At 39.6% G+C, this 17,560-nt stretch overlaps 10 protein-coding genes across 10 annotated transcripts; 3 read left to right on the forward strand and 7 right to left on the reverse strand.

Moving 5' to 3' along the window:
* Nucleotides 1-78: 78 nt before the first annotated feature.
* Nucleotides 79-1,551, reverse strand: STP4 (Stp4p; the record flags this gene model as incomplete). The annotated part of the gene is made up of 1 exon (NM_001180107.1): nt 79-1,551. The coding sequence occupies one exon, from the start codon at nt 1,549-1,551 to the stop codon at nt 79-81; it is 1,473 nt and encodes a 490-aa protein (NP_010235.1).
* A 1,559-nt stretch (nt 1,552-3,110) lies between these two features.
* Nucleotides 3,111-4,046, forward strand: SIT4 (type 2A-related serine/threonine-protein phosphatase SIT4; the record flags this gene model as incomplete). Its single annotated transcript, NM_001180106.1, has 1 exon — nt 3,111-4,046. One exon carries the CDS (start codon nt 3,111-3,113, stop codon nt 4,044-4,046), a length of 936 nt encoding a protein of 311 aa, NP_010236.1.
* Nucleotides 4,047-4,579: 533 nt separating this feature from the next.
* NPC2 (sterol transporter) lies at nt 4,580-5,101 on the forward strand (the record flags this gene model as incomplete). The annotated part of the gene is made up of 1 exon (NM_001180105.1): nt 4,580-5,101. The coding sequence occupies one exon, from the start codon at nt 4,580-4,582 to the stop codon at nt 5,099-5,101; it is 522 nt and encodes a 173-aa protein (NP_010237.1).
* A 486-nt stretch (nt 5,102-5,587) lies between these two features.
* MRP10 (mitochondrial 37S ribosomal protein YmS-T) lies at nt 5,588-5,875 on the forward strand (the record flags this gene model as incomplete). Its single annotated transcript, NM_001184304.1, has 1 exon — nt 5,588-5,875. One exon carries the CDS (start codon nt 5,588-5,590, stop codon nt 5,873-5,875), a length of 288 nt encoding a protein of 95 aa, NP_010238.1.
* Nucleotides 5,876-6,027: 152 nt separating this feature from the next.
* On the reverse strand, nt 6,028-6,948 carry FAD1 (FMN adenylyltransferase; the record flags this gene model as incomplete). Its single annotated transcript, NM_001180104.1, has 1 exon — nt 6,028-6,948. The coding sequence occupies one exon, from the start codon at nt 6,946-6,948 to the stop codon at nt 6,028-6,030; it is 921 nt and encodes a 306-aa protein (NP_010239.1).
* Nucleotides 6,949-7,306: 358 nt separating this feature from the next.
* Nucleotides 7,307-8,629, reverse strand: MTF2 (Mtf2p; the record flags this gene model as incomplete). Its single annotated transcript, NM_001180103.1, has 1 exon — nt 7,307-8,629. One exon carries the CDS (start codon nt 8,627-8,629, stop codon nt 7,307-7,309), a length of 1,323 nt encoding a protein of 440 aa, NP_010240.1.
* Nucleotides 8,630-9,019: 390 nt separating this feature from the next.
* Nucleotides 9,020-9,820, reverse strand: PRP11 (spliceosome assembly protein PRP11; the record flags this gene model as incomplete). The annotated part of the gene is made up of 1 exon (NM_001180102.1): nt 9,020-9,820. The coding sequence occupies one exon, from the start codon at nt 9,818-9,820 to the stop codon at nt 9,020-9,022; it is 801 nt and encodes a 266-aa protein (NP_010241.1).
* A 276-nt stretch (nt 9,821-10,096) lies between these two features.
* On the reverse strand, nt 10,097-11,785 carry SIR2 (NAD-dependent histone deacetylase SIR2; the record flags this gene model as incomplete). The annotated part of the gene is made up of 1 exon (NM_001180101.1): nt 10,097-11,785. The coding sequence occupies one exon, from the start codon at nt 11,783-11,785 to the stop codon at nt 10,097-10,099; it is 1,689 nt and encodes a 562-aa protein (NP_010242.1).
* Nucleotides 11,786-12,213: 428 nt separating this feature from the next.
* NAT1 (peptide alpha-N-acetyltransferase complex A subunit NAT1) lies at nt 12,214-14,778 on the reverse strand (the record flags this gene model as incomplete). Its single annotated transcript, NM_001180099.1, has 1 exon — nt 12,214-14,778. The coding sequence occupies one exon, from the start codon at nt 14,776-14,778 to the stop codon at nt 12,214-12,216; it is 2,565 nt and encodes an 854-aa protein (NP_010244.1).
* Nucleotides 14,779-15,324: 546 nt separating this feature from the next.
* On the reverse strand, nt 15,325-17,421 carry PRM7 (pheromone-regulated protein PRM7; the record flags this gene model as incomplete). The annotated part of the gene is made up of 1 exon (NM_001180098.1): nt 15,325-17,421. The coding sequence occupies one exon, from the start codon at nt 17,419-17,421 to the stop codon at nt 15,325-15,327; it is 2,097 nt and encodes a 698-aa protein (NP_010245.2).
* Between the last annotated feature and the right edge of the window lie 139 nt (nt 17,422-17,560).

The raw sequence follows: 17,560 nt of genomic DNA on the forward strand, positions 1-17,560 counted from the left end.
ATGATGTGTATTATTAGGGCATAAATAAATAAATGTATGTATGTGTGTGTATGTATGAGTCGGTGAATGACTTTGGTTTTAGTGATATGAGTAGCCACATCCTTTCCCCACGTGCTTATTTAGCCAGACGTCAACGTTCGGAAATTGCAGTCCACAATGCTTGCACTTCCCCGGCACAACACCTCTATCTTCTTTCTTGGTCTTGGGCGGGTACTCGAAATGCAAAGCCTTTAGGTGATTCTTGAAAGTATCACAGCGCGAAAAAACGCCCGTTTGATGACAGTTTATTGGCTCGAAATAGAGTGATCTAGACTTGTGTGGATACACCTCCATATCCAAATTGATCAGAGTAGAGTTGTAAGGACACTTGAATGCACCTTTAATCTTGTATAGTGATTTCAATTGGTTTTTCTTCAGTAGTTTTGTTTCTTCGGAAGAGGATGAGGCAGCGAGTTTATCGTTTGAGTCGTCGCTGTCGTTGTTTGCGGAGGTGCGGGCAGTGTCATCTTGATCGTCAGCACCACTATTGTTGTCGGACTCCCTTGCGTATATTTGCATAAATTCATCTTTCCAATGGCGCTTCTTGTGCCTTATCAGATCATTGTTCCTGGCAAAGCCGCGTTGACAGATAGGGCACTTATGCGGTCTGTCCTCCGGAGTTAAATGAGTGGATTTATGCGTAGATAGGTTGGCGTAGAAGTTGTGGCAGATGGGGCATTCCTTTTTCTTTCTTTGCTTCGTTATCTTGGCGGAATCCTTTAAAGACGATGAATACCTGCTTGTATGTTCATTAGTCAATGGGGAATGAATAGACGGTAGTGCAGAGGCACTACTACTACTGTTGAGTTGCTGTTGCTGTTGTTGTTTGACGATCAAAGGTGGGAATCCACTAACGGGTAGGCTGGACACGGATTTTGATCTCGGTACGTTATCTACCGCGGTTGGCAATATACTCTGGTGTTGAGTTGGTGGTGAGGGGGTGATGGTTTTGAAACCCGTTGTGTTGTTAGGGTTGCAAAATGTTAGCTCATGTCTGTGATGATCTAGCACTGTTCTTGGCACCGGTGATGTAAAATTGGCATGCAAGGAATTTGATCTGCCGTTAAATTCTCTTTCTGCAACTGTAATTAAATTGGTGAAGGAGGATATGGGTGGCAAAATGACATGGCTTGAGCTGTTGGATGACAGCGGTGTTGGAGAAAGGCTATGAGGGAAATAGCATTTGGAATTATGTGCCAAGGCTGTATTGTCTGTAGGCGAACTCGTGATAGACTGGCATGCAGAGGAGTTATAAGAAGAGTATGATGTAGTTAATGGGGGAGGTGGAGGAGAATTCAGTGTAGAACTGAGGGTAGAGCGCGAAGACGACGTAGTACTGGACAACAATGGCAGTGATGGATCTATCAAATGGTGAATGGTGCCATTGGGAGAAGCCGTTGGGTTTGGCATTTTTTCTGGAGTATCTATAAAGGGAGGGTTTCTCCGTAAAGACATCGTCTCATGGGACATTACTGAGTCAATGCTTGATGCAAAAGATGATGATACCAGCATAGGGGAAGCCAAAGAAAAGAAGTAACAAATATTCCAAGCGCTCCAGTGTTACAGCTACTGCAAACCAAGAAAAGCAACTGACAAGAATTAGATATCCTAATCATAGGGCACCGAATTTACTTCCATGTTTTTTCCAGCTCCACTTAGAATATATATATAAATGTATAAAGACGGAAATATGCGCTTTTGAGAAATAGACAGAATAAAGAACGCACTGATGCAGCTTTAACTTTTAAGAAATGGTGCTTTTTTTTTCGCCCTCTGTTCCTCTGCGGATGGGAGCTATCAGTAGTAGAAAACAAAAGGAAACGAAGAAAAAAAATTGGAAAAGGGAAGAGTAAAACAGCGAGGAGAGCATTACGTACATAAAATAGGTTTAAGTAACCATACCACTAACAATGCCCCTAGGAAGTGACAATCTAGAGATATCCTTGAGAGTTAGCCACGGGCCGTAAGGGAAGGAAAAGACCAATCTAGCAATAAGCGCATGGGGGGTTTCCGACAGCCACTACCAAATTGTGTGGCAGCCAAGCGAGAATCAATGCGGCTATTTGAGATCTGTTCTTTTTCTATTCAAAGACTCGAATGAGGCCAACGAAAGAAGTAGTAAAAAAAATCCGGGATTCCCAATTCAGGTCATATCCGGCAAGACATTCCCGGATTTTATTTTCCTCAATGTGCTCGTGTAAGTGTCGGCCCGGAACTTGATTCCCCCCGGACTAATTAGAAGTTCCGAGAACGCGCGCAAGCCGTCCCGCGCGTAGAAGGCTAAAAAGCAGCCGGAGGAAAAAAAATAACGCAAATGTGGGCTCCCCTTCCCCTGTGCGGCCACGTCGTGCCTCCCCACCATTTGCCTCATATGCGGCCATTGCGTGTGGTGTTTTTTCTGCTCTTGTCACTGATTTTAACTACCGCGGGGTTTGACTAACAAGCAAATTGCAAAGCCGCGGCGGTTCCCGGAAAAAAAAAAAGGAAGGCCACGCTATTGGTAACCATGAAGTGTAAGGCGACGCAGGAGAGATGAAAAGAATGAAATTAAAAGAAATCCAAAAAAAAAAAAAAAAAAAAAAAAGAAAAAGAAAGAAAAAGGGGGAATAACACAGCCGCGGGTAACATGAAGCGGCGCGAGCGATACTTCCGTGTTAAGTGATATCCATCTTTCTGCGGGTAATAAGTCTAGTCAAGTCCGCTGTATTTTTTCTTTCGCTCTCGCTCTCTTTCTCTCTTCGCTCATGGAGCGGTAAAAAAAAAACATGCATATCGAGTCGAAGCCCAGCAAAATTAAAAAAAATATAGCCTTCAGTGGAAACCCAGTGATGCTCGCACACAACGTAATGGAGCATTGAAGAGCTACAGACGGTAGATAAAAAAGAAAAAGAAGCAATACAATAGGTTATTGCATACTATCATAAGCATACAGATAAAGGAGTTCTGCACATACGGTCCCTCTTTCTCTTCCTATTATTCTTCAGTCCCCTCCTCGCTCTTTTTAGATTCGACATTACAAGGTGAAATACTATTGAAGCTCAAAAACATCCATAATAAAAGGAACAATAACAATGGTATCTAGAGGCCCCGACGAATGGCTTGAAACAATAAAGAAATGCCAGGCGCTAACTGAAAACGAGATGAAACAACTGTGTGAAATGGTGAAAGAACTTTTGATGGAGGAAAGTAACATCCAGCCGGTACAGACCCCCGTTACTGTATGTGGAGACATACACGGCCAATTTCATGACTTGTTAGAGCTATTCCGTACGGCGGGTGGCTTTCCTGACGATATAAACTACATTTTTCTCGGTGATTACGTGGATCGTGGCTACTATAGTCTGGAAACTTTTACGCTTTTAATGTGTCTGAAAGTCAAGTACCCGGCAAAGATAACTTTGGTCAGAGGAAACCATGAGTCCAGACAAATTACTCAAGTTTACGGGTTCTACGAGGAATGCCTGAATAAGTACGGATCTACCACCGTATGGAAGTATTGCTGTCAAGTTTTTGATTTCCTGACGCTGGCCGCTATAATTGACGGTAAGATCTTATGTGTCCATGGAGGGTTATCTCCCGAGATTAGAATGCTCGATCAAATCAGAGTCTTGTCAAGAGCTCAAGAAGTGCCACACGAGGGTGGGTTCTCGGACCTGCTTTGGTCAGACCCTGACAATGTAGAGGCTTGGCAAGTTTCCCCTCGTGGTGCAGGATGGCTCTTTGGCAGTAAAGTTGCTAGAGAGTTTAACCACGTTAATGGACTGAACCTTATTGCCCGGGCTCACCAACTGGTTATGGAGGGGTTCAAGTACCATTTTCCTGAAAAGGACGTTGTAACCGTGTGGTCCGCGCCAAATTACTGTTATAGATGTGGTAATGTCGCGAGTGTAATGAAGGTCGATGAGGATCTGGAACCTACTTTCAAAATTTTCTCGGCTGTTCCCGATGACTACATAAGAGAATCCACGGCAAACCATAATAATCAAAGAGCCGGCTATTTCTTATAACACGACGGCATGCCCTCCCTAACTCGACGAATAAAAATAATTTTCACAATAAAAAAAAGACTACAAAAATCAGAAACTTTTTCATTACGCCATTTGCTACGATACGATACACAACAAGCACATTCTAAGAGCATTCCATTTACTATGGTCAAAATGACCAAATAAAAAATTAAAAAAAAAAAGAAGGAATGAGAACTAGTAACTACATATTCAACAATTGCAGTTTTCTTTTCCTTTTTGTCCTTGTCCTTTCTTTCCTATTTATATATATATATATATATATATATAATACTACTATGTTATATTACATTATATTATTATCACAATAATTATTACGTTCATCGTGCCGAAACGTCACCTCCCACGGTTTGGATCTATTGAAAGAGGGTGGAATCCCTGATAATAAAAAAACTTTAATCAACACTCGGGAGGGGAAATATAAAAGACTGGCGCTACTTAAAGAGCTGATTCGCCAAGGCAGAAAAGCATAACCATATTAAATCTTCTCCTTCAAAGCTAGCACGCCTTCCAAAATGACCCACAGCTTGAAAGCTCTATTCGCCTTGCTATTTCTTTACACAGCTGCTGTCAATGCGGGTGTGATTGGCATATTCAACGCCCTTCCCCCACCAAACACCAAACCAATTAACGGCGAATCTCCACTTTACCAATGTGACATTCTAGACAAGCAACTTGTGGAAATCAAAGAGGTCAATTTGGACCCTAACCCTCCTGTTCGTGGCGAAAATTTGACTATTTCTGCTAACGGTGAGGTCTTTGAAACTATAGAAGAGGGGGCATATATCGACGTTGAAGTCCGTCTAGGATACATCAGACTGTTATCCCAGACTTTTGATTTGTGTGAAACATTAGAAGATAACGATATCGAAGGCTTATCCTGTCCAATTGAACCGGGTGAATACAACATTAAGAAAATAGTTGAGATCCCAGGCGAGGTTCCACCTGGCAAATATGTTGTTGTAGCAAGAGCTTACACTGAAAAGGATGATCTGATCACTTGCTTAACCGGAGAAGTCATCTTCCCACCAAGGTGATCTGATTCATACAACTCATTGATCCGTGTTTATTTCCCTTCTCGTTCCATGTATTCTTTTCTTTTACCCCATGTTCTCTTCACCCGTTCGAGGCAGGGTTTTTCCTCTTTTTGTTATAACCACCATCTAGTCGAATGTGGTTACTCTTAATATTTTTTTGTCGGCCAATGCTTCAGCGCCTTTGTCAACACCTACTTCTTTTCCATTCCTTTCCTCTAATTAAAAATCATCTATTTAGTGTGTACGTATTAAAAACATGTCATTACATTGATATCTCATTGCAAAATTTCTCCCTTACGCACATCTTTGGTTATTATATATGATGACAGGTTCGTTCTCCGGGTAATGCGGACTTTACATATTAATTCTTTTCCCAGTATTTTAGGCAGAATATAAAAGCTTTGAGGCTTTAAGTGAGACAAAAGTCTTACCATAGCAACACGAGGGCTCGCCGAAACTTCCATCTAAAATAAAGAGTGCCCATTAATGTCCGGAAAACCACCAGTTTATAGATTACCCCCTCTTCCCAGACTAAAAGTGAAGAAACCTATCATTAGGCAAGAAGCGAACAAATGTCTTGTTTTAATGTCAAACTTATTACAATGCTGGTCTTCATATGGTCATATGAGCCCTAAATGTGCTGGCTTAGTAACGGAATTGAAAAGTTGCACTAGTGAAAGTGCCCTCGGCAAAAGAAACAACGTTCAAAAGAGCAATATTAACTATCACGCCGCTAGGCTGTATGATAGGATCAACGGTAAACCCCATGATTAATTTTATATCCAAAAGCAGCAAGAATGAAAACTTGATAATATTAAAGTCATGGCCTTGTATATACAAATTAAATAGTCTCAACGGAAAATATATAAACTTTTAATCTAATAGTAACATCAGCATTTTATTTTCTTTCCTCCGTTAAACCGTACTTAATTCTTGATCCTGCCTGCTCTCTCTAAAGTGTCATCAACCAAATACCAGCCAGGATAGTAATTGTCATGGTATTTGCTGAATCTTTCCTTATCCACCACGGAAATAGGTGACGTGTTTATAGCGGAACTACGTTCGCCTTCTGCGTCCTTGCCAAATGCATGAATGATTTCCCATTCAAAATGCAAGGCTGGATTATTGGAGTCCTTTCTCAAGTGTGGGTTAGGCAATGAGTTGTTAATTCCGCCGATTGATGTGAAACCTTTACCATATAGTCCACAAATTGGCTCATTAGAATACAGTAAGAAACTCCATATATTGGTTAAGTCCCAGTGTAAGAGAGGTTGCAACCTCATAAAATCAGGCCAGTTAGAATCTGTTCTTTGAATAGGCTTTAATGCTTCACCAAATGGGTCTGTGTGTCTAATACCTATCACTATAGCTTCGGTCTCAGGGTATATCTTTATAAAATCTCTAAATGCGTCTGCCATATTGACCGATGCACCAGATTGCCTTTGTGATTCGTATAAGGAAAGGCAATATCGCTCTGAGGTTTCCAGTACAAAATTCTCTAATGTAGGGAAAGTTTCTTCTTGATCAATGAAAACAGTTGGAAGTCTTTGCATGGGGAAGCTTTGAAACTCGAAATCGAATTGGGAATTTTGAGCCTTAATGAAGAAATATTCCCATAAGCAACTCAGATATAACAGTAGTAATACCTGGCAATCTTTTCCTCCGTTGTACGAGAATGATATTTCCCCATTCAGTGGACTCCAACGTACAAAAATTTCACTTAGTAAGTATTTTCTTGTCAACCGTATCGCTTCTTGTGTACTTGCTATTATCTGAGATTTCTGGTCTATGTGTAAGTAAGAGTTTGTTATCTCATAACACATCTCAGCAGCCTTGCTCAACTGCATATTGTGCTCCCCTATTTGTTTATTACTTTTTGCAAATGTTGCCCTCTATACCGAGAAAGTAATATCAGTTTTTTCCACTCTCAGTCAACAAAATCTTTCGAAGATTTTTCGAGGTTCTTTCTATAGACGGATCCTTAGGTTCTTGCTAACCAACGTGTTGTATATGAAACCCATCTCCAAATTTTGAGCTCTTCCCATCCTTTTGTTTCCTCGGACTCAATGAATTTGAAATCTGCCGAACAAGCTAACTAAAAAATAGGAAAATTGGAACAGAAGTTAAATGCGAGCAGGAACGTTTATTAGCGCTTTTAAGTCTAACACATATATATAACACTATTTACAAGGTTTGAATAATTTTCTACCTGTCTCTAGTTAAATTTTTTTTGAGGCTTTTGAGATAATTTTCAACAATTAGTAAGTCATTATTCGTGTCTTTATTCCATAAAACACCTACATTCACTATTTTATTTGCGCTGGACGAAACTTCCTCATCTGCACTGAGCTGTTCTCCTGCTTCAAGAAAGACATCCTCATTTAAACTTCTCATTTCTTTGACAATCTTATCCAATATATCCACGGTTTCAATATTTCCGATGACACCATTAACGCTCATCTCGGTAACCACACGTCTCAAGTAGCGAATCTCCTGGAAGTTTTCCCACAATAGCTGAACCAGCAAATTGTAGAAATCAACATTACAAATTGTTAGGTACAGTGAAGCGTCCATGTTGTTTTTACATTCATTATAAACATAGGAGATCAATGTGTACTTTCTGTCTGCCGGGAAATCAAAGTCACCTAATCTAAGCGATTTGACTATAATATATGGTAAAGTCATTGCAAGCGGTTTCGGTAGTTCTGCCGGTTTATTTATACACGCACTTCTAATGTCTTCGAAAATGTTTGAAGATTCTGCATTCATCTTTAACTCTAGGTCTTTGTTCCTTTTCTTGTAAATGTCTAGTGATTGCTTTAGGTATCTTAAAAGATCGTAATCACTTTTAACAGCTTCCCTCAAGTAGTCAATGTGAGGTTCTAAAACCTGATCCAGTGTGGTTTGGTACCGAATCTTATTACCAATTTCTTGCATCACTTCCTCGCTAAATTTGACGTTGGAATGTGCAACTGGCTGCCTCAAAGCTTCCATTCCCGAGCCCTTGCGCAGATTAAGATTCAGCAATTCTCTGTTGCTTTTATTAATGCTATTATCTTCGTCAAATATCTTTTCCAGCAAAGTTCTTGTCTGCTCACTTATCGTTTTAGTGCTAATAGCAGAAGGTTCTGCCCGTTCGTAGACATAGTCATTGCCTGCTGTTTCCTTCAGGAATTCATGGTCCTTATTTGGAAGCTTCCTTTGAGCTCTTTGACTGTGGTTAAAAACAATTTTTTCTTTTTTTACACTAGTTCCCTCGGAGTTGTCCTGTAGCCCATTGTAATACTTGTCAATTATTTTGCTAGCATTAGTGTGCCTCATGTTTTCAACCCTTGCTCCAGCTTCGAATAGTTCTCCAAATACCTTACGTTCCTCTTCGAGAGCTTGTTCAAATGTCTTTTCATTTGAAACTCTTTCTACGTTGTGAGTTTTTCTATCTTTCAAATTGGCTTCATTCAGCAAGCATCTATGGATGCAATGTATGTATCTATAGTTACAGTTTTTTAATATAGATGATGTTCTGATCATTGTATGGCGTGTTGTACTCTTCCTTAGTTCCCTCTTCTTCCTTTACAATTATCTCTCAAGTATAGCAAGCGTTGTCACATCACAGTTTTCGGCCTTGTTCGCCTAATTACATTTTTCTGAATAAATACGTATGTATGCTGCGAGTACTAGATACTGTTGATAAATGGTAACATAAATACTCTAGATCGCAAAAGCGCATGGAAGTTGAGCAGTAATATAATTTTAGAGGAATATGGTTATTATACTCCCTGAGAATAAGTGCACATTGGATGGGAAAATTTCGTAAAAAAAACTCTTGTAAAGACAATTGTTTCCTTAATAGCTATTATATAATCCAATTTGGTTAGAGTTTTGTATGCCGATTATTAACGTTACCCAAAAATAATACTGTCATACATCGGCTTGTTCTTGTTCGGCTTGTTTAAAGAAAAATTGAACGTAATAAAGTTTTGATATAGCATCCCAAAATGTACACTTTTTATTTAATTCATCTACTCCATCGTTATTATTGTCCATGTCATTGTTTTCGCTGAATAATATTTCGTTTGGAGGTAGCTCAATAGCAATATTTTCAAAGGGTTCATACGCAATAACGAGAAATTTTTTTCCCTTCTGTTTGGTATCTGATAGCTCTAAACCAGATACAATCCTAATGAGAGGAGGGACTTTAGCCTTATCATCGCTATCGACACTATTTTCTTTGACTTCACTGCTATAATTTACCTGGATAGCCAAACCTACTGAACCGTTCTTCGGGTTTTTCACGGTAGCTATTTTACAAACAGGGATCGTACCGTTATTCTTTAAAGATTGCTTAGCTTCAATTATCTTTTGTTGTTGTCGGAAATCATGAGTTGTTTGGCCTTCTCTCCCTAGAGAACTTTTCTCTATACTGATACCACGCCTTAACACATTTAAACCATGTTTTTTACCACCCAAATGCCTTTCAACGCTGGACCACGACATGTGCATTGTATTACATAGTTTACAAACCAGTTTACCGGAATGATTCTTGTAAATGTACGGATTGGACCTTACTTGATCGTCCTTTTCATCTTGGAAAGTGTACGGGACATTTTCGCCTTTACTAAGTAATGATTCGACTTCTTTCCTTCGTTGTAAGTTAAACTGAGATTCTGAGGCTATACCACCACCTCCTTTCTTTGACCCAACGCCTTCTAAATAGTTCATTTTGAATGTATGGATGCGTTAAATGATTTGAATTTGCTGTTCCACCTGCCCTTCTTACATTAAGCTATTTGTGAGAGCCTTGCGTCTTTAGCAGATTTTTTTTTTTCATTTTTTTAGTGAGATGGGCGGTACATGTAATATTTCACCCGGTACAATGAAAATAGCAGAATGTAAATAATATTTGACTACAATAATTGAAAGGAAAACAAAATTGTTTGCCATACTATGTAAATTGATATTAATTTGGCACTTTTAAATTATTAAATTGCCTTCTACTTAGAGGGTTTTGGGATGTTCATCTGATGTAACGACATACACGCCCTTATCCTTCTCTTGGCATTTAAAGTTCTTGTTCTTCAAATCGTTCCATTTCTTATGCGGAATCGTCCAGCCACATTTTTGGGCTACCATAGCTGCAATGTCATCACAGTACCCCAAAAGAGATAAATCAAATTCTGCGTGCTTGACGGGATCACGATTAATCAGGACTTGGGGAACGTGGGAAGGAACCATGTTTACGATTTCAGACACTGGCGCTACTTTTAAACTTGTCCCAATGCAAATCAACAAATCACATTCTAAGATATCTTCGCGAATGCTCTTATGAAATTTATTTGGCAGTGCTTCGCCAAAGAATGTGATATCTGGTTTGAGAACGCCATATGAGTTAAGGATATATGGAGGCCTTTCCGACATTGAACCCTGTGATGCAGCAACACCTACTTTATTATTATATCCCTCTGGGAAATATTCTCTTCTTTTTTTGTAACAGTACGGGCATAGTGGAAGTTCGAGGTTTCTAATTTTATTAAATATCCTCTCACCGGGTAGGTTCCAATGGCAGGTAACGCAGGTGGCAGTAGCAAAAGAGCCATGGCACTGCACCAGTTTATCTGTGCTTATTCCCGCATAAGATTCCAAATTATCAATGTTTTGAGTATAATTTCTCAATAATTTCCCTTTCATTTGTAGCATCTTAATGAAACTATGCAATGGAGAATAAATTTTTTCTGGAGGTAAAACCATATTGGCAATATTATAGAAAACAGAGGGGTCGTGCATAAATATATTGTAATTGAAAACGTCTTGGGGATCATCGAGCCCCAAATGTTTGATCTTTGAATAGAACCCCTCAGAAGATCTGAAGTCCGGGATCCCTAATGAAGTTGAAACACCTGCACCAGTCAGGACCAAAATTTTTCTAGCGGTATGTAATTTTTGAATAAAATGATCAATAGTGAAAAAATTGGATAATCTTAATCTTGTACATAGAACTTTGTTAATTGCTCTTTGCAAATCTTTGATTAGACGAACTGTTTGCTTTTTTGCCAATGGGTCTTCAACATTTGTGACAGATATTGCACTTCCCAAATCTTGAACACGCTCTTGCGAGTTGATATGGACAATACTGTTGATGGTGCCGATAAGCGCTTGATCTTTAACTTCAAAGCCTAGCAACTTGATAAGATAGTAAATGTATAACGAGTTCAAATCCTCGGGGAGGTAAGTGTCTAAAAATTTGTGTGCACCATAGTATTTCAGAAACATTCGAGCATTGAGAGACTCTCGTTTAGTGAAGGAGGGACCATAGAAAATACCATTTGATGGGTTTTTACTGATTATGATTGGCCCCTTGGGCGTCTCTGGTTTCAAAACGTCATTGGACATTGACACTACTGAAGCTGCTGACACTGCCAAGGGATCCATGTCATTAGTTGGTTTGAGCTCCATCGATGCCACTTCTCCGAGCGCAGCTTTAGTGTGCCCAAGTGGATCTGTTGTGTTGGTTTCCCTCAAGGAATCCGGCTGTGCTACTTTTATCTTCTTATGTGAAGGTTCATCATTATTTATAATGTCATCGGGTTGTTTTCTGATCGCGTCTTTATCTTGTGTGGGGCTTACTGTATTTGAAACCTTATTTTCGCTAGTCTTTGATACGGCGTATTTCATATGTGGGATGGTCATCCAGCTTTAATGTGCCGATGAGGGAAAAATGGTTTGAATGTGTCTACCGAAGCGATGCCTAATTTCTTGAAATACGTGAGAATGGGCTTTACATCTCTTCACTAAATATATTTTTCTTGGGTGGTGAAAAAGACAAGTCTTTCAAACTATGCGACCTAGAAAAAAAATATTTTACCGCAACTGGCGGCCAAAGAGGACAAAGAAAAATTCCTCGTTTTTTCTCTGAGATGGGAAAGCAAGAATTTTGGCAAGAAAAGGTCCTGGCTGTCCTGGACCATGGTTGGAAGGAGTGCTAGATGTAGCTTGGAAAAGAAATGACCTATAACAATGTATCTTTTATGAGCATATGCGCATGCATATAAGCATATACATAAAAAATATATACATAAATTAAGTAAGAGTTAATTGACACATTGAGGAGTTGCAGGCTACAAGTAATACTGTAGAATTTCGTTCTGGGAGTGAGGCTCCAAGGGAGAAAGACTGCTAATAATCATTTCTTTCAAATTAGAGCTTCCGATCGGAACATCATCGCGATAGCGATACAGAAATAGCAGGCCATTTATATCATTCTTACCGAATTTTTCTTGGTAGAAATTCAGCCAATCGAAGCTATTGTTAGATATTTCGTTTAATGGGAAATTTTCAGAATACTCTTTTTCAAGGCTCTTCGTGACTACTTTCTTCAAAATTGGATCAAAGGGGGTGTCGTTTCTTGTGGCATGTAACAAAACAATGGCCATACTACCAAATAAACCGCTCGTGGTGCCAAATCTCTTAGCGAATTTGTTTAGAGAAGCAAAGCACAAAGCTAACTTTCCAATTCTGTAGTTAAATTCAAAGTCCAAAATATAATCCCTTTCGTCTTCTCTGACTTGCATGGAGTAGTTATTATAAAATTCGGTAGCGAAGTCCTCCATTGGAGTGGAGGTTTCAATCAACTTTTCGCCGAATACATCGTTATCTTGATCACTCGGATAAGCAGCAACACTCTTGGCTTCAGTTTCTTTCCGTTTGTTCATAGCGGCTGCTTCCTTCTTAGCTTTTTTCTTTTGGCTGCTACTATTTTGGCCATTATTTTGGATTTCATCTGAATTTTCATCTAAAGAATCGGACTTTCTTTTTAAGCGATCATCATGCATTTGAAAGTAAAGCTTTGATGCTTCCTTCATTGCGCGAACATACATGGGTTTGGTATAAAGTGCCTTTCCCCATTCTAACATCTCCAGATAGGCTCTTGGCGTACCTTTTCTCATACAGTATGAATGGAAATCCAACTGGTCATCTTCGAATTGTTTATAAAACTTTGGAATAGCGTTGAATCTTTTCAGCGCCAAACCTTTATATTTGCGAACAAGCCATTGGTTTTCTTTGATATCATTCGCAATTTGTTCGCTTTTATCACTTTCAACCTCTTTTTTTAGCGATGCTAAATCGTCTAATTTCTTTTTTCTATCCAGGTATAGTCTATAATAGGCTTCTGCCTGTTCTACGATGAACCAAGAAGCTTCCACAAGGTGTAAGTCCTTAATACCATTAACAGAATCATCGTTTTTGGTGAAAAGGGACGCGACTTCCACCGCCTTGTCGATATTGTTAGCCCTTAAAAAGTACTTAACCGTTTTACAGTTGATAAATCTATCCTGCAAATCAAGTTGCCTACCTTCCTCCAAAATTCCAGCCGCTGTGTCCATTAGGCCTAAGTGCTTCAGGATACGTGCCTTGAGGATGTAAAACTCAACTAAAGTTGGGGTGTGGTCAAGGGCAGCATCAATATATTCTTGGGCTTTCGGAAAATCCTTAAGGAAAAGGAAATGTTGAGACAAGTAATAATTGGTCCAAATAAAAGGAATTGGATCCTGCGTAGGATCTAATCCGGACAAATAATCAAGGACAATTTTCTCCAATAGTGGTGAAACCTTGGACTTCCTTCTTTGGTAAAGGGGTTTCACGTTGGAAAAAGTTGCTGGAACACCGCGCTCCAATTGAGGCAAAACATATTCTCTCAATTTTTTGCTGAGCTCTTCTTTGTCTTGAAGGAAAGTTAATGGAATAAATTTGGGTGGTTCGCATCTTGGATAAAATTGTTCAAGTTTTCCATACAAAGCCTTCTTCAATTTATTGTCACCTTGGATTCCCAAGGATACTTCCAGTAATTTGTAGTACTTAAAATTATCTGGATTTCTCTTGATCAGAGTTCTATAAACAATGGACGCGTCTTTCAATTGACCCAATTTCATGTAAATAGTTGCTTTTCTCTCTAATAAACCAAATTTATCAAAGACGCATGGCTCGATATCATTCAAATGTTTCAATACATTTTGTAACTTGTCTTGGTTATCACTGGCAGCTTTATACATAATGTCGTTTTTGTACATTAAACACTCGCTGTGTTCATATTTCTCGGAATCAGATATTTTTCCCTCAGCGAGTTTTTCAAACTGAGATAAAGTGTTAATAGCTTGTTGCCTCTCACCGTTCACATCTTGTGCCACAGCCAATGATGTCCAGTTGGCACGGTAACCAAGGAATGCTTCCCAATATTTTTTCCTGGACACTAAAGCATTTTTGAAATCGCCAATTTGTGATTGCAAAGTTGCTAAGTCTCTATATATTTGCTTGTTAGTGGACCCATTGTTCAAAGCTGCCGTGAACCATTTAATAGATTCTTTGTACTCTTTGGTGTTTCTCATGTAGATACCTAATACATGACAGCAGATTGGTGATGCTGAAGCGCCTTCAATTTTTCTGATGGCATTAGCCACGTAGGAAGCAGCGTCATCTTTCTCACCTACAGAATATAAATCAAGACCCTTTAAAGCCAAGGAATCAACGTGACTACCGTCTTTTTTCAAAATTGCGTCTAGCAGCTTGAGAGATTTTTTGTATTGCTTCCCTTCGTATAGTTTCAATGCCTCGAGGAACTGGTCATTTTCTTTTTTCAAAGCTATTTTAGCTGCTGGCTTGGGCTTAGTACTTCTTTTCCTAGACATACTTCGTTAGGGTCAATCGCCTTCCTCAATGGTATTTGTCTTAAACAAGGAATCTGAACATCACTTTTTAAAAAGGTTTGACTTTTGAGTGTAGAAACTTTTTCATTTTCGCTCTTTCCTCTTTACTCTGTATTATGTTCTGTTTCGACGCGGAGCAGGGTAAAAAGTGCATACGCAACCCAGCGACCTCATTAGCAAGGTCATGCAATTTGGTGGCACATTTCAGGCCTATCATGTCTCCAGTTGTACAATAATGAAAATTTAGCAGTATTCCCCCTTTAAAAGATTAAATAGCGATTATATAATCAACTCAAAGAGTTTCCTTAGCAGTCCTCTCTCAATTTTGAATTGTCGAATGTCATGGCGTTCTCGAAGCACTTTGCATACTTCAAGGAGTGGACAGAAAGAGTCTGATAATAATAATTTTTTATTGAATCCGAAGATATTCTATAATCAAATTTAACTATTATTCTATGTAAAATCTATAATTGGTTTATATGGTATACGAACGAGAATGGCGTAGGGACATGAAAGATGGTAGAATGACTAAATGAAAGCTAGAGGAAGAGCGGCAGCGAGCCACACCAATTTTCCTACTGCTTCAATGTTTGCGCTGCCTTCCATGATTAATGAAATGCTGGCAGATGATGTAATGGCTCCTGTTGATACAGCAGCAATGGAATGCTTTGATGTGATAAATGCGTTAGTAGTGGTGGTCGTGAAGGAATTTGTATAATGAATGGCACTGGATTGACTAGAATAATCTTTAGTTGAGGTACCAGAAACACTTTCTAGAGAGGCAGCTGCAGAAATATTGTCCTCAATACTGTGATTCATTACGGAAGCAGTTGATTGAACGTTACTTATAGTAGACGTTGATGCAGGAGAAGTCATAAATGCAGATTGTTTGGTGATGGTAGTGTCTTTGGGACCCGAGTAATTTGGGTTCCCAACCTCAGACTGAATGTTAATGTTTGAAGTTACTAGTGTTGTATGGCGAGTCGAGTCAGTAACTCTACTGACAATATCGGTGACGCTTGCGTGAGCTGATGCATAAGTTCTATCTAATGTGATTGGATGAGCTGAGGAAGATGAGCCGACTAAACCATTTTCACTGGCTAGAGTCGTTGGGTCTGCTGAAGTTATGCTAGGATATGAAGATTTAGTTGATTGGAATGCGTCAACTACAGAAACAGAACTTTGGGTCTTCGAATCATTGCTGCTAACTGGCATATTAGGCTTGATTATACTTGTTGCGCTTGACCTACTCGAGGAAGCCGAATCAACTGGGGTTAAAGTTACAATCGAAGAACTTGAAGTGGCCGAAATTCCTTGCTGTCTAGAAAGGCTTAGACTTTCCGACGCAATTGGAATGCCCGTGGAAGTTGATCCGGTCGAAGCTGTTGGATATACTGGGCTATTCGAGACAGCGAAAGTGCTTGGGTCTACTTGAGATCTTTGAATGGATGAGACGCTCAAATCAGCTGAACCAGTTGAGGAAACCATATCAGTTAGACTAGATGATACTGTTTGGGTATCTTGGCTGGTTGAAGTGGTTGAAACCCTTAGAATGATTGTGTCAGAGAAAGTAGCTAGATCTGTTGAAGTAGTTGGACCACTTGGTCTGGTTGAATAAACTGAGGTTGAACTGACAATAAAACTGGTTGGTTCAGATGAAGTTGAACTAACTACAGAACTAGCTGGATCAATTGAGGCGCTACTGATGATAGTAGTTGCACCGCTTGAACTAACGATGGAGCTAACTGGATCAATTGAAGTAGTTTGAGCCGCTAAAGTAGCTGAACCGTTTGAATTAGCAGAAATAGTCACAGTGCTTGAGCTAGTTGGGTAAGATGAAGTTAAACTGACAACAGAACTAGCCGGATCAACTGGAGCGGAACTGACTACAGAACTAGTTGGATCAACTGAAGTAGTTTGAACGGTCGAGGTAGTTGAGTCAGCTGAAGTAGTTGGGTCTGCTGAAGTTGAACTGATAACAGAAGTGGTTGGGTCAACTGAAGTAGCAACGTCACTTGAGCTAGTTTGATCAACTGAGGTTGAAATGACTACAGAAGTAGTTGGGTCAACTAAAGTAGTCACAGCGCTTGAACTAGTTGGATCTGCTGAAGTAGCCACGTCACTTGAGCTAGTTGGATCTGTTGATGTGGTTACCTCGTCAGAGCTTCTTGTACGATACATACCAGCAACACTTGATGAGGCATGTGGACCAACTGTTGTAGTAGACTCAATTAAAGATGTAGAGTCCGTGGAAGTGGAAATCACGACAGAGATATTTAGACTTGTTGAAGTAGTAATATCGTTTGAACTGACGAGAGAAGTAGTTGGTTCAATTGAAGTGGTTTGAACGGTTGAAGTAATCACATCGCTCGAGCTAGTTGGGTCAATTGAAGTGGAACTAACTGCAAAAGTAGTGGAATTGGCCAAAGTGGAATTGCCGATGTTGTTACTTGGACCAGCTGAAGTGGTTTGAACGGTCGAGGTAGTTGAGTCAGCTGAAGTAGTTGGGTCTGCTGAAGTTGAACTGATAACAGAAGTAGTTGGGTCAACTGAAGTAGCAACGTCACTTGAGCTAGTTAGATCTGTTGATGTGGTTACCTCGTCAGAGCTTCTTGTACGATACATAGCCGCTAAACTTGATGAGGCGTGTGGATCATCCGATGTAGTATACTCAATTGAAGATGTAGAGTCTGTGGAAGTAGAAATGGTAACAGAGCTACTTGGATCAGCTGGGCTAGTTTGAACGGCCGAAGTAGTTGAATCA

The sequence above is a fragment of the Saccharomyces cerevisiae genome, chromosome IV, assembly GCF_000146045.2.
Source record: "Saccharomyces cerevisiae S288C chromosome IV, complete sequence".
Classification (NCBI taxonomy): domain Eukaryota; kingdom Fungi; phylum Ascomycota; class Saccharomycetes; order Saccharomycetales; family Saccharomycetaceae; genus Saccharomyces; species Saccharomyces cerevisiae.